Source organism: Thermobia domestica, chromosome 2 (assembly GCF_964235325.1).
Source record: "Thermobia domestica chromosome 2, izTheDome1.hap1.1, whole genome shotgun sequence".
NCBI lineage: Eukaryota > Metazoa > Arthropoda > Insecta > Zygentoma > Lepismatidae > Thermobia > Thermobia domestica.
The window spans coordinates 318,155,484-318,174,714 of record NC_137455.1 but is presented as its reverse complement, the minus strand read 5'-3'; the positions used below and the strand labels follow the sequence as shown (position 1 = coordinate 318,174,714).

At 34.4% G+C, this 19,231-nt stretch overlaps 1 protein-coding gene across 1 annotated transcript in view; it reads right to left on the bottom strand.

Moving 5' to 3' along the window:
* The window catches only part of LOC145679496 (membrane alanyl aminopeptidase-like), a 69,695-nt gene that overhangs the window by 5,994 nt on the left and 44,470 nt on the right, over window positions 1-19,231 (bottom strand). Inside the window, exons 7-11 of the mRNA XM_081750075.1 lie at window positions 16,614-16,797; window positions 13,727-13,883; window positions 4,780-4,861; window positions 2,683-2,866; window positions 1,318-1,513 (exon numbers count right to left, since the gene is read on the bottom strand). Of these exons, the coding sequence (XP_081606201.1) occupies window positions 1,318-1,513; window positions 2,683-2,866; window positions 4,780-4,861; window positions 13,727-13,883; window positions 16,614-16,797 (803 nt within the window). The remainder of the gene's footprint in view (window positions 1-1,317; window positions 1,514-2,682; window positions 2,867-4,779; window positions 4,862-13,726; window positions 13,884-16,613; window positions 16,798-19,231) is intronic.

The following is a 19,231-nucleotide window of genomic DNA, read 5'->3' as shown; positions in this document are numbered from 1 at the left end:
ACGTTTTAAAAGTTTTCGGGAATATCCCAACGTAATTCTAGCGACATTGACACCACAATTATCTCAAATTAATATAATCAATTGTGGACACTAGATAATAGAAATTTGAAAACTAGAAAATGTGATTTATCTATTTTCTTTTATTTATAGTTACTTGGCAACACTAAAAAGACTATCAATTTACTATGATAGCTAAAATTAACAATATTGAGGCCATATTATATGTGGGTTAAAGAAGTGAAAAAATGTTGTTCCTACACAGTTGTAGAAGTGGTAAGATAGAGCAGAATGACGAATCAACTCTATACAATTCAGTTCTGTCATTAACGAAAGATTCAATAAGGCGTGAGTAACGTAGTAAATACCAATATTAATTATTAAATTGTTTTACTGGTATCTAAATGTTCATTTACATCGCCGTTACACAGTGCAATTACGATTGAGAAACTGTTCAGTGATAGGACTATGTTTATATTATCAGTTTTCCTGAACAACCAGGCATTAAGATTACATACATATTTAATTTCTTATCTATTGTGCAGTATTAGGAAAGAAACATTTATAATCTAGAAGTGAAACTAATTCACAAAGAAAATTCTATTCAATCAATGTTACTAATAAAATTTAAGAAAGCACATCTTAAAAGAATATTATGTATAGAATTATAAGAATTGGGTTAGGGACAATTTCTACTCAAGATGTTTGCAATCACCTTACTTGCTTTTCGGTGGCAAATCTTTCTCAAATACGCAAGAAACACAATACATTTATTTACTACAAAACGCTTCTAAGATATCTGTTCATATACCTTACGTATCAAGGAAGTCTTTGTAGGTACGACCTTGTAATCATTTCTGGTATTTTCCATTATATTACTCTCTAAAGCGGAATAGGTAATTGAGAATGCCATTTCTTCTTATAGAAGTGGATGAAACAAGATCTACATAACATTTTCACTAATCTATGATCACATTTGAAGATCTGATACCGACTACCAGTAGTACTACACCTTAATGCTATTTTTTAAATATTCATTTATTTTCGTTCGAAATATGTTATAACAGTTTCTGAATATAATTCTAAACATAAAGTTGGTGTTTATCTATTATTATTATTATTATTATTATTATTATTATTATTATTATTATTATTATTATTATTATTATTATTATTATTATTATTATGTTTACTGTCATATTTATGTATGTAAATATAACACACATTACTCTAATGTTGTTAACTAGACTATGTGCTTTTTAAATAACTTTCAATAATCGATTTTCGATATTTTCAAAAAATTCAAATATATTAGCCAACCTGTTTCCTGAATATTGAAAATAACAAATTGATCGTCTCCTGGTAATCCTTCTAGTGTAACTTCTGGTTCTCTCTTTAGAATCTCCTTGGGGACAGTAGTTTCGAAATCTAGTTCCTGTTGCGTCGTAAAAGATAACGGAACGTACCAAAGTTCATCGGAAGAAGAAGTTGCTGAGTCTGGTGAGAAGAATCTCTCCTGTTAAAGAAAATTTTAATTTCAAAGAAGTAGTAGCAATATAAACATGATATCTTCAGTAATCCAAAATTTTGATAAGATTTTTTTAGTTTTGTTTGTTAAGGTATATTATTATATGAATCTAATGTCAGTAATTTAAATGCATCAAGTGTATTTCCTCTAGCACTACTTGGAGTATTGGCGATTAAAATAGATTTGAAGATATGACCTTGATTTTTAGGATATAAAAGATTCCAATTTATAAAAAGAAATGTTACAAATATTTCTTTATGGTTTTCCTTGACCAGGATAGGCATACGTTGTTGTATTTTTTAACTATTTATGCAGTAACTTAGGTTTAATAAAGCTAAATTTATCTACAGAAGTAGAAATATGTAATATTTTAATTAGAGAAAAATATTTTACTATCATGCTATTTCATGCAGTAAATTTTCTTAGCTTCTTGATACGGTGCGTCAGTGGCGCTGCACGTATAAACGTTTTAGTCAATTTCCAATATGTGAAGCTTATGTCTATCCAACTTGCGGTTTTCTGGTAGATGATGGTAAAGCAATTTGCAAGATTACTAGGTTAGAAAAGAAATGTAATATTCAGATAAACAAGGTTCCTTATTCCTGCCCGAGATCAGGACACATATGTGGAATGTCTCTCAAGATGAAAGTGAGAAGGGAATTCGTATAAAATAAAACTTATTTTTAACATGTACACAACCATCAGTTTCTTTTATTTAAAGTTACATAGCTAAAATTATTTGACAAAAACATTACTTTGAGTATAAAAGTTCTCCTAAATTACAATATTTATAATTTTGGAAACCTTGTATTCATAATTTCACCCTAATTATCAAATGTAGAAACTCGAAAAATGGGAAATTATAGCGCCAAAGATTACCAGAATATCTTAATAAAAAGTTATAGTAATGGCTTTGATTGTTACGAAATGTTCTGAACCTAATTTGTCATGATATTGTGACCCTTATATTGCAAAATCTAAGTTCTCATGTACTATATTTACTTGTACTAATTATATATATATATAATATATATATATATATATATAAACTTAAATATAATAGATCATATCGGAGTTTTTGTTTTGGGAAGTAAAGTACTTAATAAGATTACAGAAATCTTAACATCTTAACATGAGATATCAGATTACGAAGTTACTTGTTGAACTGTCGCAGATCCTGCTTCATAATCTCTGGTGACTGTGATAATAGGATAGCCTGGTTGCACAATCCAAGATTCGAAGATTTCATTTACTGTTAATCCTTCTTCTAATACGCCAGCTTCCTGAGCTTCTGCGTCTAGAGAATCATATAAAAATGGACGTGTTGTGTAATTGAATGCCCTTGAATGGAAACAAGATAAAAGAGTTATTATGTTACAGATTTATAAGCTCTTCATTTGATTGTCTATATTATTAGTTACTAAAAGTAAGAACAATATATTGTTTACAAAAAATATTTCTATTTAGCCTGTCACTCTAAGATTTTTAAAAGTAATCTACCAATAAAAATTGTGAACAGGCAATTATTTTTATGACTTTTCACCTAATATAATATTGTTTGCTTCTTGAAAGTTATTTGACATATTTCTTCTTGAATTCAAATATTTGTTTCTGAAAGTAATACGCCTAAAAATAATGAATGTATGTTAGTTTACATAGAATAAGATCTTCATTTATGACGGTGGTTCAGCATGTTTTGTCCTTGATCCCTTCGATTTATAACGAACACATAAGATCTAAGCCATAATACCATATTTTCTTTAGACTAGTGTCCACAAAGTTTAAAGAAATTTACAATGATTTTTCTTTTCTTTACAGGTAGTTGATCAGTAATAACTTCAGCCTGATTAGCCAAAATGAAAAAAGAAGGAACAAAACAGAGCGCGTAGCAGCAATAAAATATTTAATGAAGAAACATTTAATACCCAAAGACATCCGTTCTGACATGGTGGAAACGATCTAGGACTATCCTCTCATATGACCTATTGAAATAGTGGTTCCGTGAACTTAATGTAATCGTCAGATTTGTAAAAATGAGCATGATGGTGACCTATCTGCTACTGTCACCACGTCATAAATGATGACAAAAGTGAATTGCATCATTTTGACAGACCAGCAAGCGACTACCCATCACATAACAGAGACATATCGCATCTCAACTGGTAAGGTGTATTCAATTAACCATAAATATTTATTAATAAATCTGTTTCTCGTATTGAACATGGAAAGACAATCAAAAGTGTTTATTTTGTAACCATAATTGCCCAAATACGTACTGCCTTCGAGGAGAAACGCCCGTGGAATTTCGGTCCGTGATATGCTGTTCCTTTGTGATAATAAACCCGCCCATATCTCTCAAGTAGCTATGGCTGCAATTCATGAATCAAAGTTTGAACTTGTACTCTATGCCCCTTATTTCCTAGATCTGACCCTAATAACTTCATCCTGATACCTAACTTGATGAAATAATTTTGTAGCATATATTTGCCTAGCTACTTTGAGGTTATGGACGTGGTAGATGCTTGGTTGCAGAATAAATCATTTTTTTAGTAGCACTAGAAGGCCGATAGATAAGTGAGTTGATGCTACAGGGTGCTAAGTAACGCTACTTTTATTGTTTCTTAAAGCGTCCTGAACATCAATTGAACTTCATATTATTTCAATCATTGTTTGACTGGAATTCATTGGCTTCCTGATATGGGTAATGCAAACAACATGAGTCACAGTTGTTTTACAATTTTAGGGAATAAATAATGACTAACAATCAAGTGATAATACTTATTATGTTGTCTGAATGTTCATTCTTAACAAATAATGTTATAGTTGAGAGATAGTTGCTCTATGATATTCAATAAATACATTATAGAGAAATGTATAAATATGTAATGTTAAAGTACAAATAAGTCTAAAATGAGGAGAGTTGAGAAGTTTAAAATAAACGTGTCAATTAGGAAGTAGATAAATCAGACACCCTGGAGCATACGTTATTTTTTCAGAAGAATATCAAAGTTTAAAACAGGATTGAGATTTATTCCCTCTTTTTTTTACAAAAAAAGAAAGACATTTTCAGAACGGTATGCACTTTGTCGGAATGCAATATTGTGGAATATCTCTCAGTAACATGGAAATCGTATCTATGCAATTTATGTGTATTATTTAGACCGTCAACCAGAGTAATACGTGCTCCTCTAGTTATGTGAACTATTAAATATATAACACAGAACGATTACAAGATTAAATAAACTTAGATTTACCTGCTTTTTATATATCTTGAAAGACCTCTTCTAAAGATATCTGGAGTTAAAATGTGTTGCATCATTCGTATCACAGAAGGACCTACAACACAGAGAAAAAAGAATAACTCCTTACTCTCTAAGTTCTTGTATGGTTAAAATATCTAATTCTAGTAATATATATAGTATATATATAATTCTAGTAATATATAATAGTATATATATACACGGGAGGCTTGTTAATTTTTTCAGGGAAATATCTCGAAAACGGTTGAACATAAACGAACTGAACAAAAACTCAAATAGGAAATACCATGAGGCAACTCGAATGGTGATGTCGTGGTGCCCCCAGGGCAGCTCTTCAAGGGGGCCGGGCCCCACTTTAAAATTTTAATGGAAACATGGGGCAAGTGACACGTCGTTCGATAGATTTTTAAAAACTAAAAAGCGATGTGGCAAAAGATTTTTCATATTGGTCACCGTATTCAAAATGGCAGCCAAGATATGTTACCAGTATCAGATAAATGTCTAGTAGAACTAATGTGAAAACAGATGACATAAATGAACCAAACAAAAACTCTAATAGGAAAGCCTTGGAGCATATCGAATGATGTCGCTGTGCCCCCAGGGTTGCCTTGCATGAAGACCCGGGCCCAATTTAGAAATGTTAAGCAAAAATATGAGTCAAGTGATACCTCGTTCGATAGATCTTCGTACACTAAACAGCGTTGTGGCAAAATATTGTTTTGTATGGGTCACCGCTTTCAAAATGGCCGCCAAGACATGGCACCTATATAAGATAAAACGTTCAGTACCACTAATATGAAAACGGTTGAAGATAATAACGGATGAACAGAATAAAACTCCTATAGGAAATCATTGAGGGTATTTATCATTCCAGGGCTCGAAAATGTTGCAACAGAGAAGAAGATAATTAGAGTAAAAATGTCATAATGCAAAGAAGGAAATCTAGTTCCTAGAAAATCATCGTTCCAACGTCCTCCGTTAGTGGGTGAAGCGAAACGGGAAGGAACGGTGAAATTTCAAATGAAAACCTTAGGTTTTGCAAATTGTATCTACACTTCAAAATTATCTGAAATGTGTTTTTATAACAGATAAATGTCTGTAATGGAAAAAAGTGGGTAATATTCTTGTTAAATGGTACCTTCCATTTTGATTGCAGGCAATGATTTGTGCAAAAGTGAATCAACTGAAATGCGAAACCAATTTGTCGAACAATGCAATTTTAGAACAACCTGTACAAACATTGGTTTTGCTCAAAAGTCGTCTGCACAATATTGGTTCATTACAGTACCAGTCACTTGTACACCCAAGTGTTTCAGACAAACCATACCTATTGCAAGTAAAAGTGGGGTTCTCATTTGAGATTTTACCATTCATTTCCGCTTCACCCACTTACCCAATGATCATTTTCCCATCCTTTTGGACGTCTGTAACTCAGTTAGGAGGTTGAGATGGACATTGTGTTACATAGACATTTTTACTTGTTTTCATCTGTAGAATCGTAAACAACCTTTCTTTACACCCTGTATATGCACTTGGCTTTCGCAGAGAACAGGTAGTAAGGATGCAGCTGAAGCATTGAGGCTCTAGTAAGACCACTTCCCCATGAGTTGCTGTGGAACGGGTGGCGCTTGTATGACACTAGATAGTGTTCACAGTAATGACGTACACACATAGAAGCAAATATTTGCGCAGTGAAAGACAAGTGAGTACTACAGAAGTAAGTGTAGGTTTGCCAGTGTGTTGAGTGGTGGAACCAGTTGTATGGACATTGTAATGGGCAAAGGAAAAGAGCTTTCGACAGAAAAGCTGGCTGCAACAGTTAGCTTATACAGAGCAGGTAACAGTATTCGTGAAATAGCAAAAACAAGAACACGTTTCCTTAGGAAGTGTACATCACACTCTGAAACGATATATGTCTGTTCAGAGGAATAACGATCAGCATCGCAAGGGAAGGCCGAAGATTATGTTATAAAGAGAGGATAAATATTTAGTAGTGCCCAGCAAACGTAATCGTTTTAAAACAGCGCCCATGCTGACCGCAGAACTGAATATGTGAAGGAATGAACCTATGAAGCGCGTCAATAGTAAAGAGACGACTTCAGGATGCAAAGCTTAAAGTATGTGTTGCAGCAAAGAAATCTCTACTGCTGGCTACCAGTAAGAAGAAACGACTACAGTTGGCTAAACACCATGCACATTTGACTGTAGATCAGTGGAAAAGTCTTATTTACGAGTGAGTGGAAGTTTGAAGTATTTGGGACAAAACACCGGAAATTTGTGCGTCGTGTAAAAGGTACACGTATGGCAGCTCAATGCCTTACCGCGACTGTTAAGAACGGAGGATGCACATGTAATGGTGTGAAGTTGCTTTGGAGGTAATCGTACAGATGATCTTATAAAAGATAGAGGGAACTCTGAAGAAAAAACGGTATCATGACATTCTCCAACGTTATACAAAACCATGTTGTATACGTTTAAATGGCAAAGGTATGTCTTGCAAGAGGATAATGATCCGAAACATTCGTCTGTTTTATACAGAAGGTATCATGAACGTTTAGAGACACGCAGAGAATTGAAAACCATGATATGTCCTTATCAAAATCTAGACTGCACTTTTCTTATTAGCTCCACACCCATAAGTTCAGCCATTTCGATCCACTCTCACACTATGAGACAAGTGAAACAGGTACTGAGGTGGTTCAAAAAATTTGTAGATTAATCTCAGCTAGTTGAGGTTATACCCAACTTTATGCATACAAAAAGTGAGAAATCACAGTTTGATTAAGAAGTTTCGAGTATTTACTCAGGTACCTGAGGTTAAACACAAATGACTTCACGTTGTCTCTCTTTTTATGCATTCAACTTTGAGATTAATCTCAAAATTTTGAGCAAAGAGTAAGATCTTGCTTTTATACATATCACTCAATGCTGCAACTGTGCTCAGCGTAGAAGATGTTCGAAGTGATGTCCATCTTCCACCAGACCTCGACACCCGATCCGATGTCCACGAACTGCTGCATCCAACCATAGTCGAACATTGACAGTCAAGTACCGAGGCGCGCCGTCGTGTTGGCACTAAAAGTGCTGGCAGTTTGCGAAACGCAAGTTGTCCAAATAAGGTTCCAGTATTGCTTGTAGCAGGTTTTGATAGGTGTAACCTCTTAATCTTCTCTCTAGGAATACCGGACTCATCAGAACACTACTGTGAACTGCACACCACACATTTATACGAGGATTAACTTGATTATGGGATACTTCGGCAACATTAGGGTTGCTGTCTGCCCAAGACACGTAGTTATGTCTGTTAACAGTTGCATTAAGATGAAATGTGGCCTCGTATAAAAACAAAATGTTAGCTGCAAAGTTGAATTGTTTATGTTGTGTGCATGTAACCATTCACAGAATTCACAATTAAACTGCTCCGCAGCCGCATGTATACTCAAACCGGAAGCGTGAAGGACCATTTCCTCTTTGTTTGCAGGTGAATACGTAGTCATTATTCTTCATACACACTTTGAGACGTACGAACGCCAATCCAACAAACCACTTGAGTGCAACTCACACTTCAACACCAATTCAATACTCAACGGTACAAACAGAACTAAACGGAAAGTGAAAGATGAGTGGCGTGTTCCTCGTGCTTGAGTACATGAGACGCTGTCACTCGGGCAAAATAAACGTATCATGGCACTATGTCCATTTAACAAAATCGCTCAGCGGCGCTTTCTACAATATTTGACGGTTTCCTCCCCTCCTGCTTCTGTCTATCTTCAACGGAATTTCCCATCAAATAAGGCACACTCGAACAGTAACTGTGTCCCATTTCAGGCATTTCCTTTTCCTTTTTTCATTTATTTCATTTCGACTATTTCCCAGTTCCTGTACAGCTAACCGTAGCTCAGTCGGTAACGCGTCTGACTAAGATACAGGCTATTCATGCGGTCATGATTCAAACCTACGTTAGGACTTTGGTTCATTTTTTCGTGTTTGGTGAACTGAGATGAATTTACGTAACAGTGTTAAATTACGTAACAGTATTTTTTGAACCAGTACCCTTTTTTAGTTTTTGGATGAAAAGATTCAATATATTTCAATCAAATTTTTTTGTACGCCTTATATCTGGAGAACTACATATATTGTAACCAAACCCAGACAATTAGTTAACTCAGTATGATTTACTTGTAGAAACTACGAGAGCTCGATTTAGGGGCCTTTCAAAAAATTTGTGGCCCCTGATATAAAATCTAATTATTGGCCAAGATCGCAATCGTTTGATCCTTTTTTGGATAATTTTCCTAAAATTCTTGTTTCATTTATTGGGAATGGAGAAGGTAGCGGCTTTGACCTGAGAGAGGGAACCATCCCGGCATGCACCCAGAGGAACAGAAAAATCAGAAAAAGAAATTAGTCACGATGTCCTGTTGAAGCTGGATTCGTTCCTACGTTTGGCCTACCTAAATGTTGTGTGGCAGGCAGGCACGCTACTCCTACACCAGCGGCTAGGTACGAGATAATTAATCTGTCTCGTTTGAACTCCTCTGGAAACGGGTGCTTCTGTTTCTAGACGAGAGAACAAGGGAATAATGAGATATGATATATGTGCCGCAATAAGTAGATTTGAATTGTATCTTCAAAGTTGTCTCTGTACGAAGCAAAATACCTTTACAAGGAGTTCATAGCTTAAAAGTTGTTGCTTCTGTTTTAAGCTCTTACATGGTCGCAGTACTCGTTTAACTTGTATTGCGATAACTCATGTTTATCGACATTTCTCTGTTTTTTTTAATTTTGGCACTTAGACCCTTTCTAATTTTATTCAATTGTCCTCTTGTGTCATCTCGTTGACATCACCAAGTAATTAATACGAGTTTGCTGTGAATAAATTCAATTCAATTTCTTTTTCGTTCCTATCCCCCCCTCGCTTCTGATGGTGATGCCACTGCCTTGCATTGACATTGCGTGTGATCCTCCTTCATATCCTTCATTGTGGCCGTCCCTTCTATTCTCCTTGGTCCAGGATATTTTAAACCACACGCACTTTACCTAATTGTTGTCCAACAAAGATGTGGCAACGCCGCATTTTTCTTTACCATTGGGCGCTATACCAGTGTAGAGCCCAAACGGTTGGTACAATTCCAAAAATTCCAATATGTTAGATTGAAAACAGACATTCTCCAAACACGTTGCTCTCTTATCATTTTTTCGTATCTTCAATAGTTACCGAGATGGCCTATGTAAACGGACTTATGGGACACCCTGTATATATATATATATATATATATATATATATATATATATATATATATATATATATATATATATATATATATATATATGAGATCATCTAACTTAAAACGCTCAAGTGACTTTTAAACTAATAAATAGAAAAATTTTCAAGTAATTCCGTATGATCTAAGTTTTGATAGAAAAAAATCGTTTTACATGCTTCCGAAGGCCACAAGATTAACACCGTTATCAGCTCAGCGTAAACTAATATTTATTTTGAATTGCAGAACGTTAGATAATTACATATTTTACTTATACATTTTAAATAATAACTAACAAACTATATTCATTATATACAGTGTTACAAACTAATGTCGCCTCACTATTGTAAACATTTGAAATTTGGAGGCCTATACAACAGAAATAATGCAAGTGACACGAATTAAGTAATGTACATGCAAAATATTTTAGTATCAAATACTATTATCACAATATGGCGGATTTCAAATGAATAGGGAGAAAGATAAAAGAGATTGAAAATTCCATTTTTTTTAAAGTTTTACTTCGGAAACCTCCTTAGATGACTTCTATATAATAGAATGCAGATGGTTCTCAGTAGACTTAAAAATCATACTTCAATTTACATCGAACTGCTATCTGAAACTTGTGTTTAGGGAAGATACTTAAGCTTCGCTATTTACACACTTCTTTCTTTGTCAAGGTTACATTCCACATTAAAAAAATAATAATGTTTTTTTTTTTAATTTCTGATTCCTTACATAAATACTTTGTTCAAGTAACGGCACAACTTGACATTCTTCCAATAGCCAAACGATGGCGTTATGTTCTTGTGACTTGCGTACTTAACAGAAATCGTGCCAGATTGTAATATTATTACCTTGCAACATAGAACAGCATAAGATCCTATCAGTTAAATATATTCATATTAATCAGAATTTAGCACCATTTTTAAGTTAAAATTGCTGTGGATTTTCGTGTATTTTGGATGACATTAATATTAGTAGCTTCTTAAATTTGTTATTAATTTATTATAGTATTTACTTGATAATTTCGTTAAATTGTATATTGTAGTTCTGCTTTATTTAATGTGCTTTATTAATTTCTCCAAGAGTAGGGAGTTTTATATTTTTTCGATAACTGATAGAACATATACCAGAAAGCGTAAGAACAAGGTTCAGCATTTAGAAAATGGATTATTTTAATTAAATCCTATATAGGATCCCATGTATAATTCCGGTCTGCTAGACTACTGAAGTCCTTCAAAACTAAACATTTATTTTAAAAACATAAAAAGAATTACCTGATTCATTGTAGAAAGAACGATCAAGATGAACTCATTTACAGAACAAAATTACTAATTTCATTTTTTTTTTAATTTGAAAACCGACATCCCATATCATAGTGTTCCGTAGTATTTATGAAGTATGAAAAATTCATCTAACACGGGAAAGTCTCACAAGTTGTCGCTCAAATCTGATTGCCGCATAGCACATCTGATAGAGCATTATGAGAAATGAAAATGAGCAAAATTTAATGCACCATTGACCAGAAGGATAAAATGCTACGGGGCTTCAAAATTTAAAGATAAAAAAATTATATCATGGAGTTATGTACGTTTAAAGTAAATATCTTGAAAACCATTGAAGCAGTAAAAACAAAAGTTGCGCAAATTAATGAATACTAAGTATCCTATCGAAAACTACAAACACTGTTACCACAGGTAAAGTAGTGTTGCCAACTCAACATAAAAATATTTTGTTTGAAATTGCACCATATATAAGTGTGGACATATTTAAAATGCGCTACTATCACCTAACATAACAGTGAAGTGTAGTGGTACAGTTTTGCACACTGTTGGAGTACGTGTGCTGAAAATGTTCAATGGAGAAGTCTGACACGTGGCAACAGATGGTAATAAAGGAATCTAGGTCTAATATTATGAATTTAGTTCAAATGTATATCACCAATAGTATGACATAGCAAAATGTCAGCAGTGTCACAAAATGTTGATGCATTTACAAAACGAAATTGAATGATGCCATTTTTACGTCCTGTGTCAGCTATATACGACGGGACCTATAATGTAAAGTGAGTTCCGAACCACTATGAAAGAGAAAGATAACAATGAAATGTAAGGTGAAAAGCACAACAAAAACAGTCCTAGGCGGGATTGGAACCGGCGATCCCTAATATCTTATGTTTAGCGAGTGCATTTTAAATCCATGTACACTTGTATTTGGTGTTGTTTAAAACAACATATTTTATGCTGAGTTGACAACACTGCTTCCCCTATGGCAACACTGTTTGTGGTTTTCGATAGGAGATTTCGTTCTCATTGATTTGTGCAACTTTTGTTTTTACTGCTTTAACTGTTTTCAATATATTTACTTTAAACTTACATAATTCCGTGATATAATTTTTTGGGGTATTCAAAGTTTGAAGCCCTGTTGCTCCTACCATTCTAGTACTTAAATATTGCACCTTAAATTTTGCTCGTTTTCTTTCCCCATGATGCTCTATAAGATGTGCTATGCGTCAATCAGATTTGAGTGACAACTTGTGGGACTTTCTCTTGTAAGTAGTTTTTGAGAAAATTTTGTGAAAGATCCTCTCACAAAGAGTAAATAATCCTTATTTTGTTTTCAGGAGAAAATATGTTCCATACCATATTTCAGGACTCTTGGCGAAAATGTTACTTATGTAATATAAAAACTTCCTTAATCGATTATAAGAAATTCTAAGTTCGAAGAGTAAACCGCGTCTGGATATTTGCCAGCAAATTAACTTTGCTATGGCCGTTAGTTAATTTCTGTGTTCTGGAATATAAATTATTTTTCGAAAGAGAAAGCACAATTAAAGAAAAACCAAGAACAAAATTCTTCAGTTCACTTCCTTGTTTTCTGGGGAAGGTAGGAAGAAAATTCAAAAGCATACGTTGGAAAACCTTATAGAAACTTGAGTTTAAAATTTGTTTGAGACATGATGACATACATCTGGAGAAACATACATATAAAAATCACTTTTCCGGTAGGTGTCTGCCATGAAATGTGTAAATCGTTCAAATATCTAAGTAGATTTATTTCTTGAACATCATACTTTCTTCTTTTCTACTGTAAGTCAAAAATACAAAAGAAACTATCAAAGGAGTCAGGTCAGGACGATAAATTAAATGGTTTCTAAAAAATGATACATGAATTTCTTGAAATAAGGAATGTCTAAACTCAACCTTCTTCAACAGTATGTAGAATACAATTGCCAATAAGGACACAAACACCCATCTTAACACTGTTAAAGCTTAATAAAAAATACTACGTCCTCTTCTTTATGAGAATCGATAGGACTGAAGTACTATAATTTTAATTTTGGTTCTCTATTCCAAGCACAATCAAGTTGGAATATTTTTCCATGTAATAAATTTGAATATGTGAGTCTCTTGACTATGGCTTTTTAAAGAAAAAAGTAACATTTATCTAAGCAAATAATTTTAAAAAATGTTGCATGGGTATCTTGCCCTTGGCCACCGTAACTACATGGCCGACGTAGCCATACGTTTAGGTAACGTGATACAATTAAGACTACTATAGTTTACCTACAAATGTACTGTAAATTATAAGTATGATACGTCTTATTAGTTTCATTTACAGTTAATTGCTAATAATTTATTTACACTTAAATTATTAATATAAAATATTATTACCTTTAGAGTACGTAATTCTATCAAACATTATACCTAGCTCCTCAGGATAACTAACATTCATTGATACTGGTCTTGTAGAGTCGGTAGAATCTTCTTCGAACACGGTTTGAAGTTCTTCAACTACGAATTGCTCCCCATACTTCCACTCGGGTAGTACCTACAATAAATATTCATTTGGGTAGCTCATTTACAATGACAAAGTGCAGGAGCCATAGTACTGACGACAGTTGCACGAAGGTGTATAGAGAATTTCTCTTCATAACTTGTTTGCTATCTGTCTAAGAATCGTTTTTATCTGGGGTACTCATTTCTGATATGGGGAGGTTTCTTCCAATACGGCCGCCAATATGGCCGACCAGCCAAAGTGCTACGTTGATGGAAAATAACATATACTTCCGAAACTATTTATCACAAAATTTCAAAGGACCAAAATTGATCAGCACATAATTTTAAATTAGATACTCCATTTTTATATGAATTACACCAAGTTTTATATTGGCAATGAATATAATTTGAATTTGAAACCAATAATTAAACCTGGTAAGGAAAATCTAAGAACGGAGACGTATTACTTAATTTGTTTTATGTTTTATGATTTTAGAAAACTACATCTGTAAAAATACAAATAACGATCATAAAAAAGGTACAACTTACTCCAGCACCAAAGCGACAGAAGAAAACTAGCAGTTTTGAAATATGTGTTATATGTAAGATCCCATTTCATGACTACTGCATAGGCAATTAATGGAACATGCAAATCTAAAATTTTAATAACATCTTTGAACCACATTGTTTATGCAGTAGCTGTACCACTGTTCCGAAAAGTTAATCATTCTTTTGTTGCAAGAGCTGTGGAACTATCTAGCTCACCATGTCAATTGTCCGTACACTTAGCCAGAGGTGGCCAATTCGAGCAGCTATGGATAACTTTGACCATCAGCTATTGGTAGCTCGCATGGCACAGTTCTAGTACTGTTTCAGAATGTAGAACATCATAATACAGTAATTCAAATCTTAGATTGAATAGTTCTACATTTGGTAAACACAACAAAAATTGAATGATGTTTTGAGCTGACGTAAGCTCTCGCCATTTAAAACCCTAAAGTAAGATATAACATTGATCAGAATTTATGTCCAGTAATTACTCCAGACACTCAAACATCAGTTTAAACATCAAAAATAAATTTTACATAGTCAATGGAACAACTTTTATCAATTTAGGCTTATCTACTAGAAATTTCCGAGATAATTGCTCTGACTTCGTGGAGCGCTTTTAATTACTTATTACTGAAAAGAAGTTTCTAAAAACTATTCAAACATGATGAAACACATTAAAAACAACATCTTTCTACTCGAACGAAACCTCGTCTGAAAAAAAAATCACTCCCAAAAGTAAATTACCCTTTTGACTTTCAATCAGAAATAGCTTATCTCATTACGAGGGTTGTTAATGAATATTAATTTATGAAATATAATTAAAATCGCCTGAGTAGTTTTTCTTAGAAAATCAATTAGAAAGTACTACTTAAACAGGGTAAATTATATCCTGGAGAACATAGAGAATGATACGGAAACATTAACTTTAAAATTTGTCTATATATGATAAATGATACGAGCTCTAGAGAGTGAATATATTTATATTGGCATAAGCTGATGAACAGACAAAGAGGCATCCAAAAATCTGTTTTTCGGCATGTAGTGTTGCCTACAAGAAAAGAAGAACATTTTCAGATTCGAGACAAGAAGAAACGAGAAATTTCTCAAGTCAAGTTGCGAACACTAGTTCACCCAAGTTTTAGATCTCTAACACAGTTTTAGATTTTCATGATTCCCAGTATAACATTTATCAACTTATCAATTGATTAGATTATTATGTAAGCATATGAAGAACACTCATCAATAAACGTAAACTCGTTACACAATCCACTTCAATAATTAAATATGGTTTAAATTTCGTTAAATCTCATCCTTCGTCGCCCTTTCGTGACTCGGTAAATTCTGACGATTGCCAGGTGAAATTAACAAAAAAATTGATTCATAAAATTTGTACACTTACAACACGAGGAAAAACATTCAAGACAATAACTTTTCTAACAGTCGACACGAGACGAGAAAAACTTATTTAAACATCCAGATGATATGAGATTCCTACAATATTTTCGAGACGGAGACGAGATAGCCTTATTTTTGTTGTTGTTTTTTGACTTGCCTCGTCTCTTGGACAACGCTATCTGTATATGCAGGTCTCATGAAACGTGTAAGTTCGTAGAAAACTTAAATTAGTTTTTTTTTTTTGTTCACGATCATCATACTCTCTTCTCCTATCGTTGCTCGAAAGTAAAAAAACAAAATATGTAGGAATGTGTTAATAGGTGGACAGCAACCATAACTCGGAACAAGCTATTAAAGACCTTAGGGTTTAGTGCATGAAAGACTTTACACAAGCTACACATTCACATATGCAACACATGATCTATGTAGAAAACACTACAGCTGCATTTATCTCAAAGGCATAGTATTTTCTGTCATCCATTTCAGAGAGACTATGACAACTTTTGAGTTGCAAAATACGAGGTTAGAAAGAAAAAGAAAACTCGACTGGAAATTGAACACGGGACATCAAGTTAGCAGGTAAATTCTTTGACTATTATTATACCTCAGCTATAAGTAAAGAAAGTGCATTTGGAAGTTAACAATTCGCTTTTTTGTATTCTTCCCTTTCACTTCATTTTGTTCTTAACCACCTGAATTCATTAACAGTCTGTTTCAATTTGCAGAACGATACTGTAGAGGACAGAGCTTAAGATTTCAATTCATTACCAATGAGTTATCTCAAATGATTACAATACTTATATTTTATCACATCAGTATAGTTGTTCATACTTACTGCATTAACGCAAAAATATTGGAAGAAGGCGGCAAATCCCTCATTAAGCCACGTGTCACTCCACCAATGAAGCGTCGCCAAATCACCAAACCATTGATGAGCTTCTTCATGGGCTATAACGTACGCTGATTCCAGTTTAAAATTTACAGGATTCTCCTTTTCATTATAAAATGGTAAAGGGTCTCTGAAATTACATGCCTTAACTTAATATATGAAGTTATATTAAGATAAGTTTCTTATCCTTTTACTTATTTTGACTACTTGTAAATAAGGTATGATAAACAAGGTTAAATGCACTCAATTGAGACCCAACTAATGATAGACGGAAAAGTCATGATACAAACAAAATGCAATTAATACTAATTTAACTTGCAATGGTTGAAATGAAACATTGTAAGTTTATGCGGATATTGACCAGAGGAGAAAACAGATAATTCAAGATGCAGTATAGGTAAGAAACTGTAAACAATAGAACAAGCCTCGTCATCCATACATAGTTATCAAATGTCTAGAGGCAAAGAAAATGAAGGCCCCATACTTATCCCGATATAATTTGTGTTCCTTTATTTAGCATTTTCAAGGAAGGCCTCTAACTTTACAGATATATGACATTGATTTTTTTAGGAGCTTGGTCATTAAAAATTCCTGTATATTTTTACCCTGCCCGTGTGTCGGTTTATTCTATAAACAAGATATCAAGAATTACTTGACGAATTAATACCAAATTTGGCCCGGATGGTATTTGCTCAGCAGTTTTTATGATGATAATTCATTTAGGCAAAAATCCTAAAAATGGTGGCAGACCCATTAAGGATAAAAGACTGGTCAAAAGTTAAGAATCGAGTTACTTGATGAGGACAGCATTCAAATTGAAATGCCAGAAATTAAAAGTGTTTGGGTTTTTCATGGCTCAATATGTATTAAAGACGGTAATAGCGAGAAGCAGTTTTTTGCAATCGATTAAGTGTCCCAGGAATACATTTCATTTCCACGCTTATGGAATATCCAGAGGGTGTCATAAGGGCGTGTATGCTGTACGAGTTCAAACTGGGGTCAAATGCCACTACAGGGGAGCGGAAGATATGAAACGCCTTTGGTGAGAGTGTCGTGACTACGCGGACAGTGCGGCGATAATTTAGCAAGTTTAAGAACGGTGACGAAACACTCGAAGACGCATCACGTACCGGAATAGCAACAAAATTAATATCTTCAGGCCACAATTGAGGCGAACAGTGGCCAGACATGTGAGGAACTGGGACTATAATTTAGTGTGAGTGGAGAAACCGTTTAGCAGCTCCGCCATAAGCATGGGATGCACTACAAGTTGAGTCGATGGGTCCCACATGATTTGACTACAGGCCAGAAGACAACGTGAGCATATACCTGTGATTATTTACTGTCTCGTCTGAGAAGGAGCCATTTCCGGACAGGGTGTTGATATGTTAAGAGAAGTGGGTCTTGTACGAAGTTCCGCAGTGCCGGTATCATTGGGTAGCATCCCATGAACGGGTTCCAAACAACCGAGAGCAGCTCTGTACCAGAAGAAGGACCTACTGTGTGTTTGGTGGACTGCTCGCGCCATCGTGCATCGGGAACTGCTACCAGTGGGTCGGAGCATCAATGCAGCTGTGTACTGTAAGCAGTGTTCATGAAAAACTCAAAACTCTGGAGGCAGCACTTCAGCATCGCAAAGGGGTTATCCTGTTACAGGACAACGCTGAGCCCCATGTGGCTGAGATGGCCCGGGACACAATTCTACGCCTTGAATGGAAACACTATTGCACCCGTCATATTCCCTGGACATTGCACCATTCGATTATTACATGGTCCATTCTTTGGACAATCACCTTAGAATACGCCAGTTCAAATTCTAGTAGAGGTGTAAAATGCACTTGATACCTTCTTTGCTTCACTGCCCACCAAGTTCTACGCCAATGTAGTCCGTGGTCTTCCGAATCGTTGGCAGAAGGTCGTCGATGTTGATGGGGACTATTTTTGACCTTCCAGGTACGTCTTAGGTGACATGTAGATGTCCGAAGGTGTAGAGTGAAAAAGCGGTAGAAGTTTCTTGGTCACCTTTATAGTACCATATTCTGTCTCATGCTTCTGTTTAAACAGAAATTGACAGAAAAAAGTATTTTAAATTTTAACGTTGATCGTCATGGAATAAAAGTCTAATAGATTGCCCGAAGCGGTATCTGTAATCGATTAAGAGCCCAACAATATTCATCTATACTCTAATCTATCTCTAATGAAACAAGATGTGGCAAAAATCAATCACTTCGAGTTTTAACATTGATCATTAAAGAGTAAAAACGATCAAAAGTAGAGGCAAATGTTTTTCTACTGTCAATTAAGTTTCCTAACAGTATACTTCATCTCCACTCTAATCTTTTCGCAAAACCAGAAGTAGTAGAAAATAAACCACTACTAGTTTTAACGACGATCTAAAATCAATAATAGGTAGAATAAAATCAATAATAGGTAGATAGTGAAAACTAGTTTTCTACAATCGATGCAGGGTCACAAGAATGCTTTTTTCCATTCTAATATCTCTAATAAGATCGGAATTGGTTTAGTTCTACTACAAATATTGATCTACATGGAGAAATAGAATC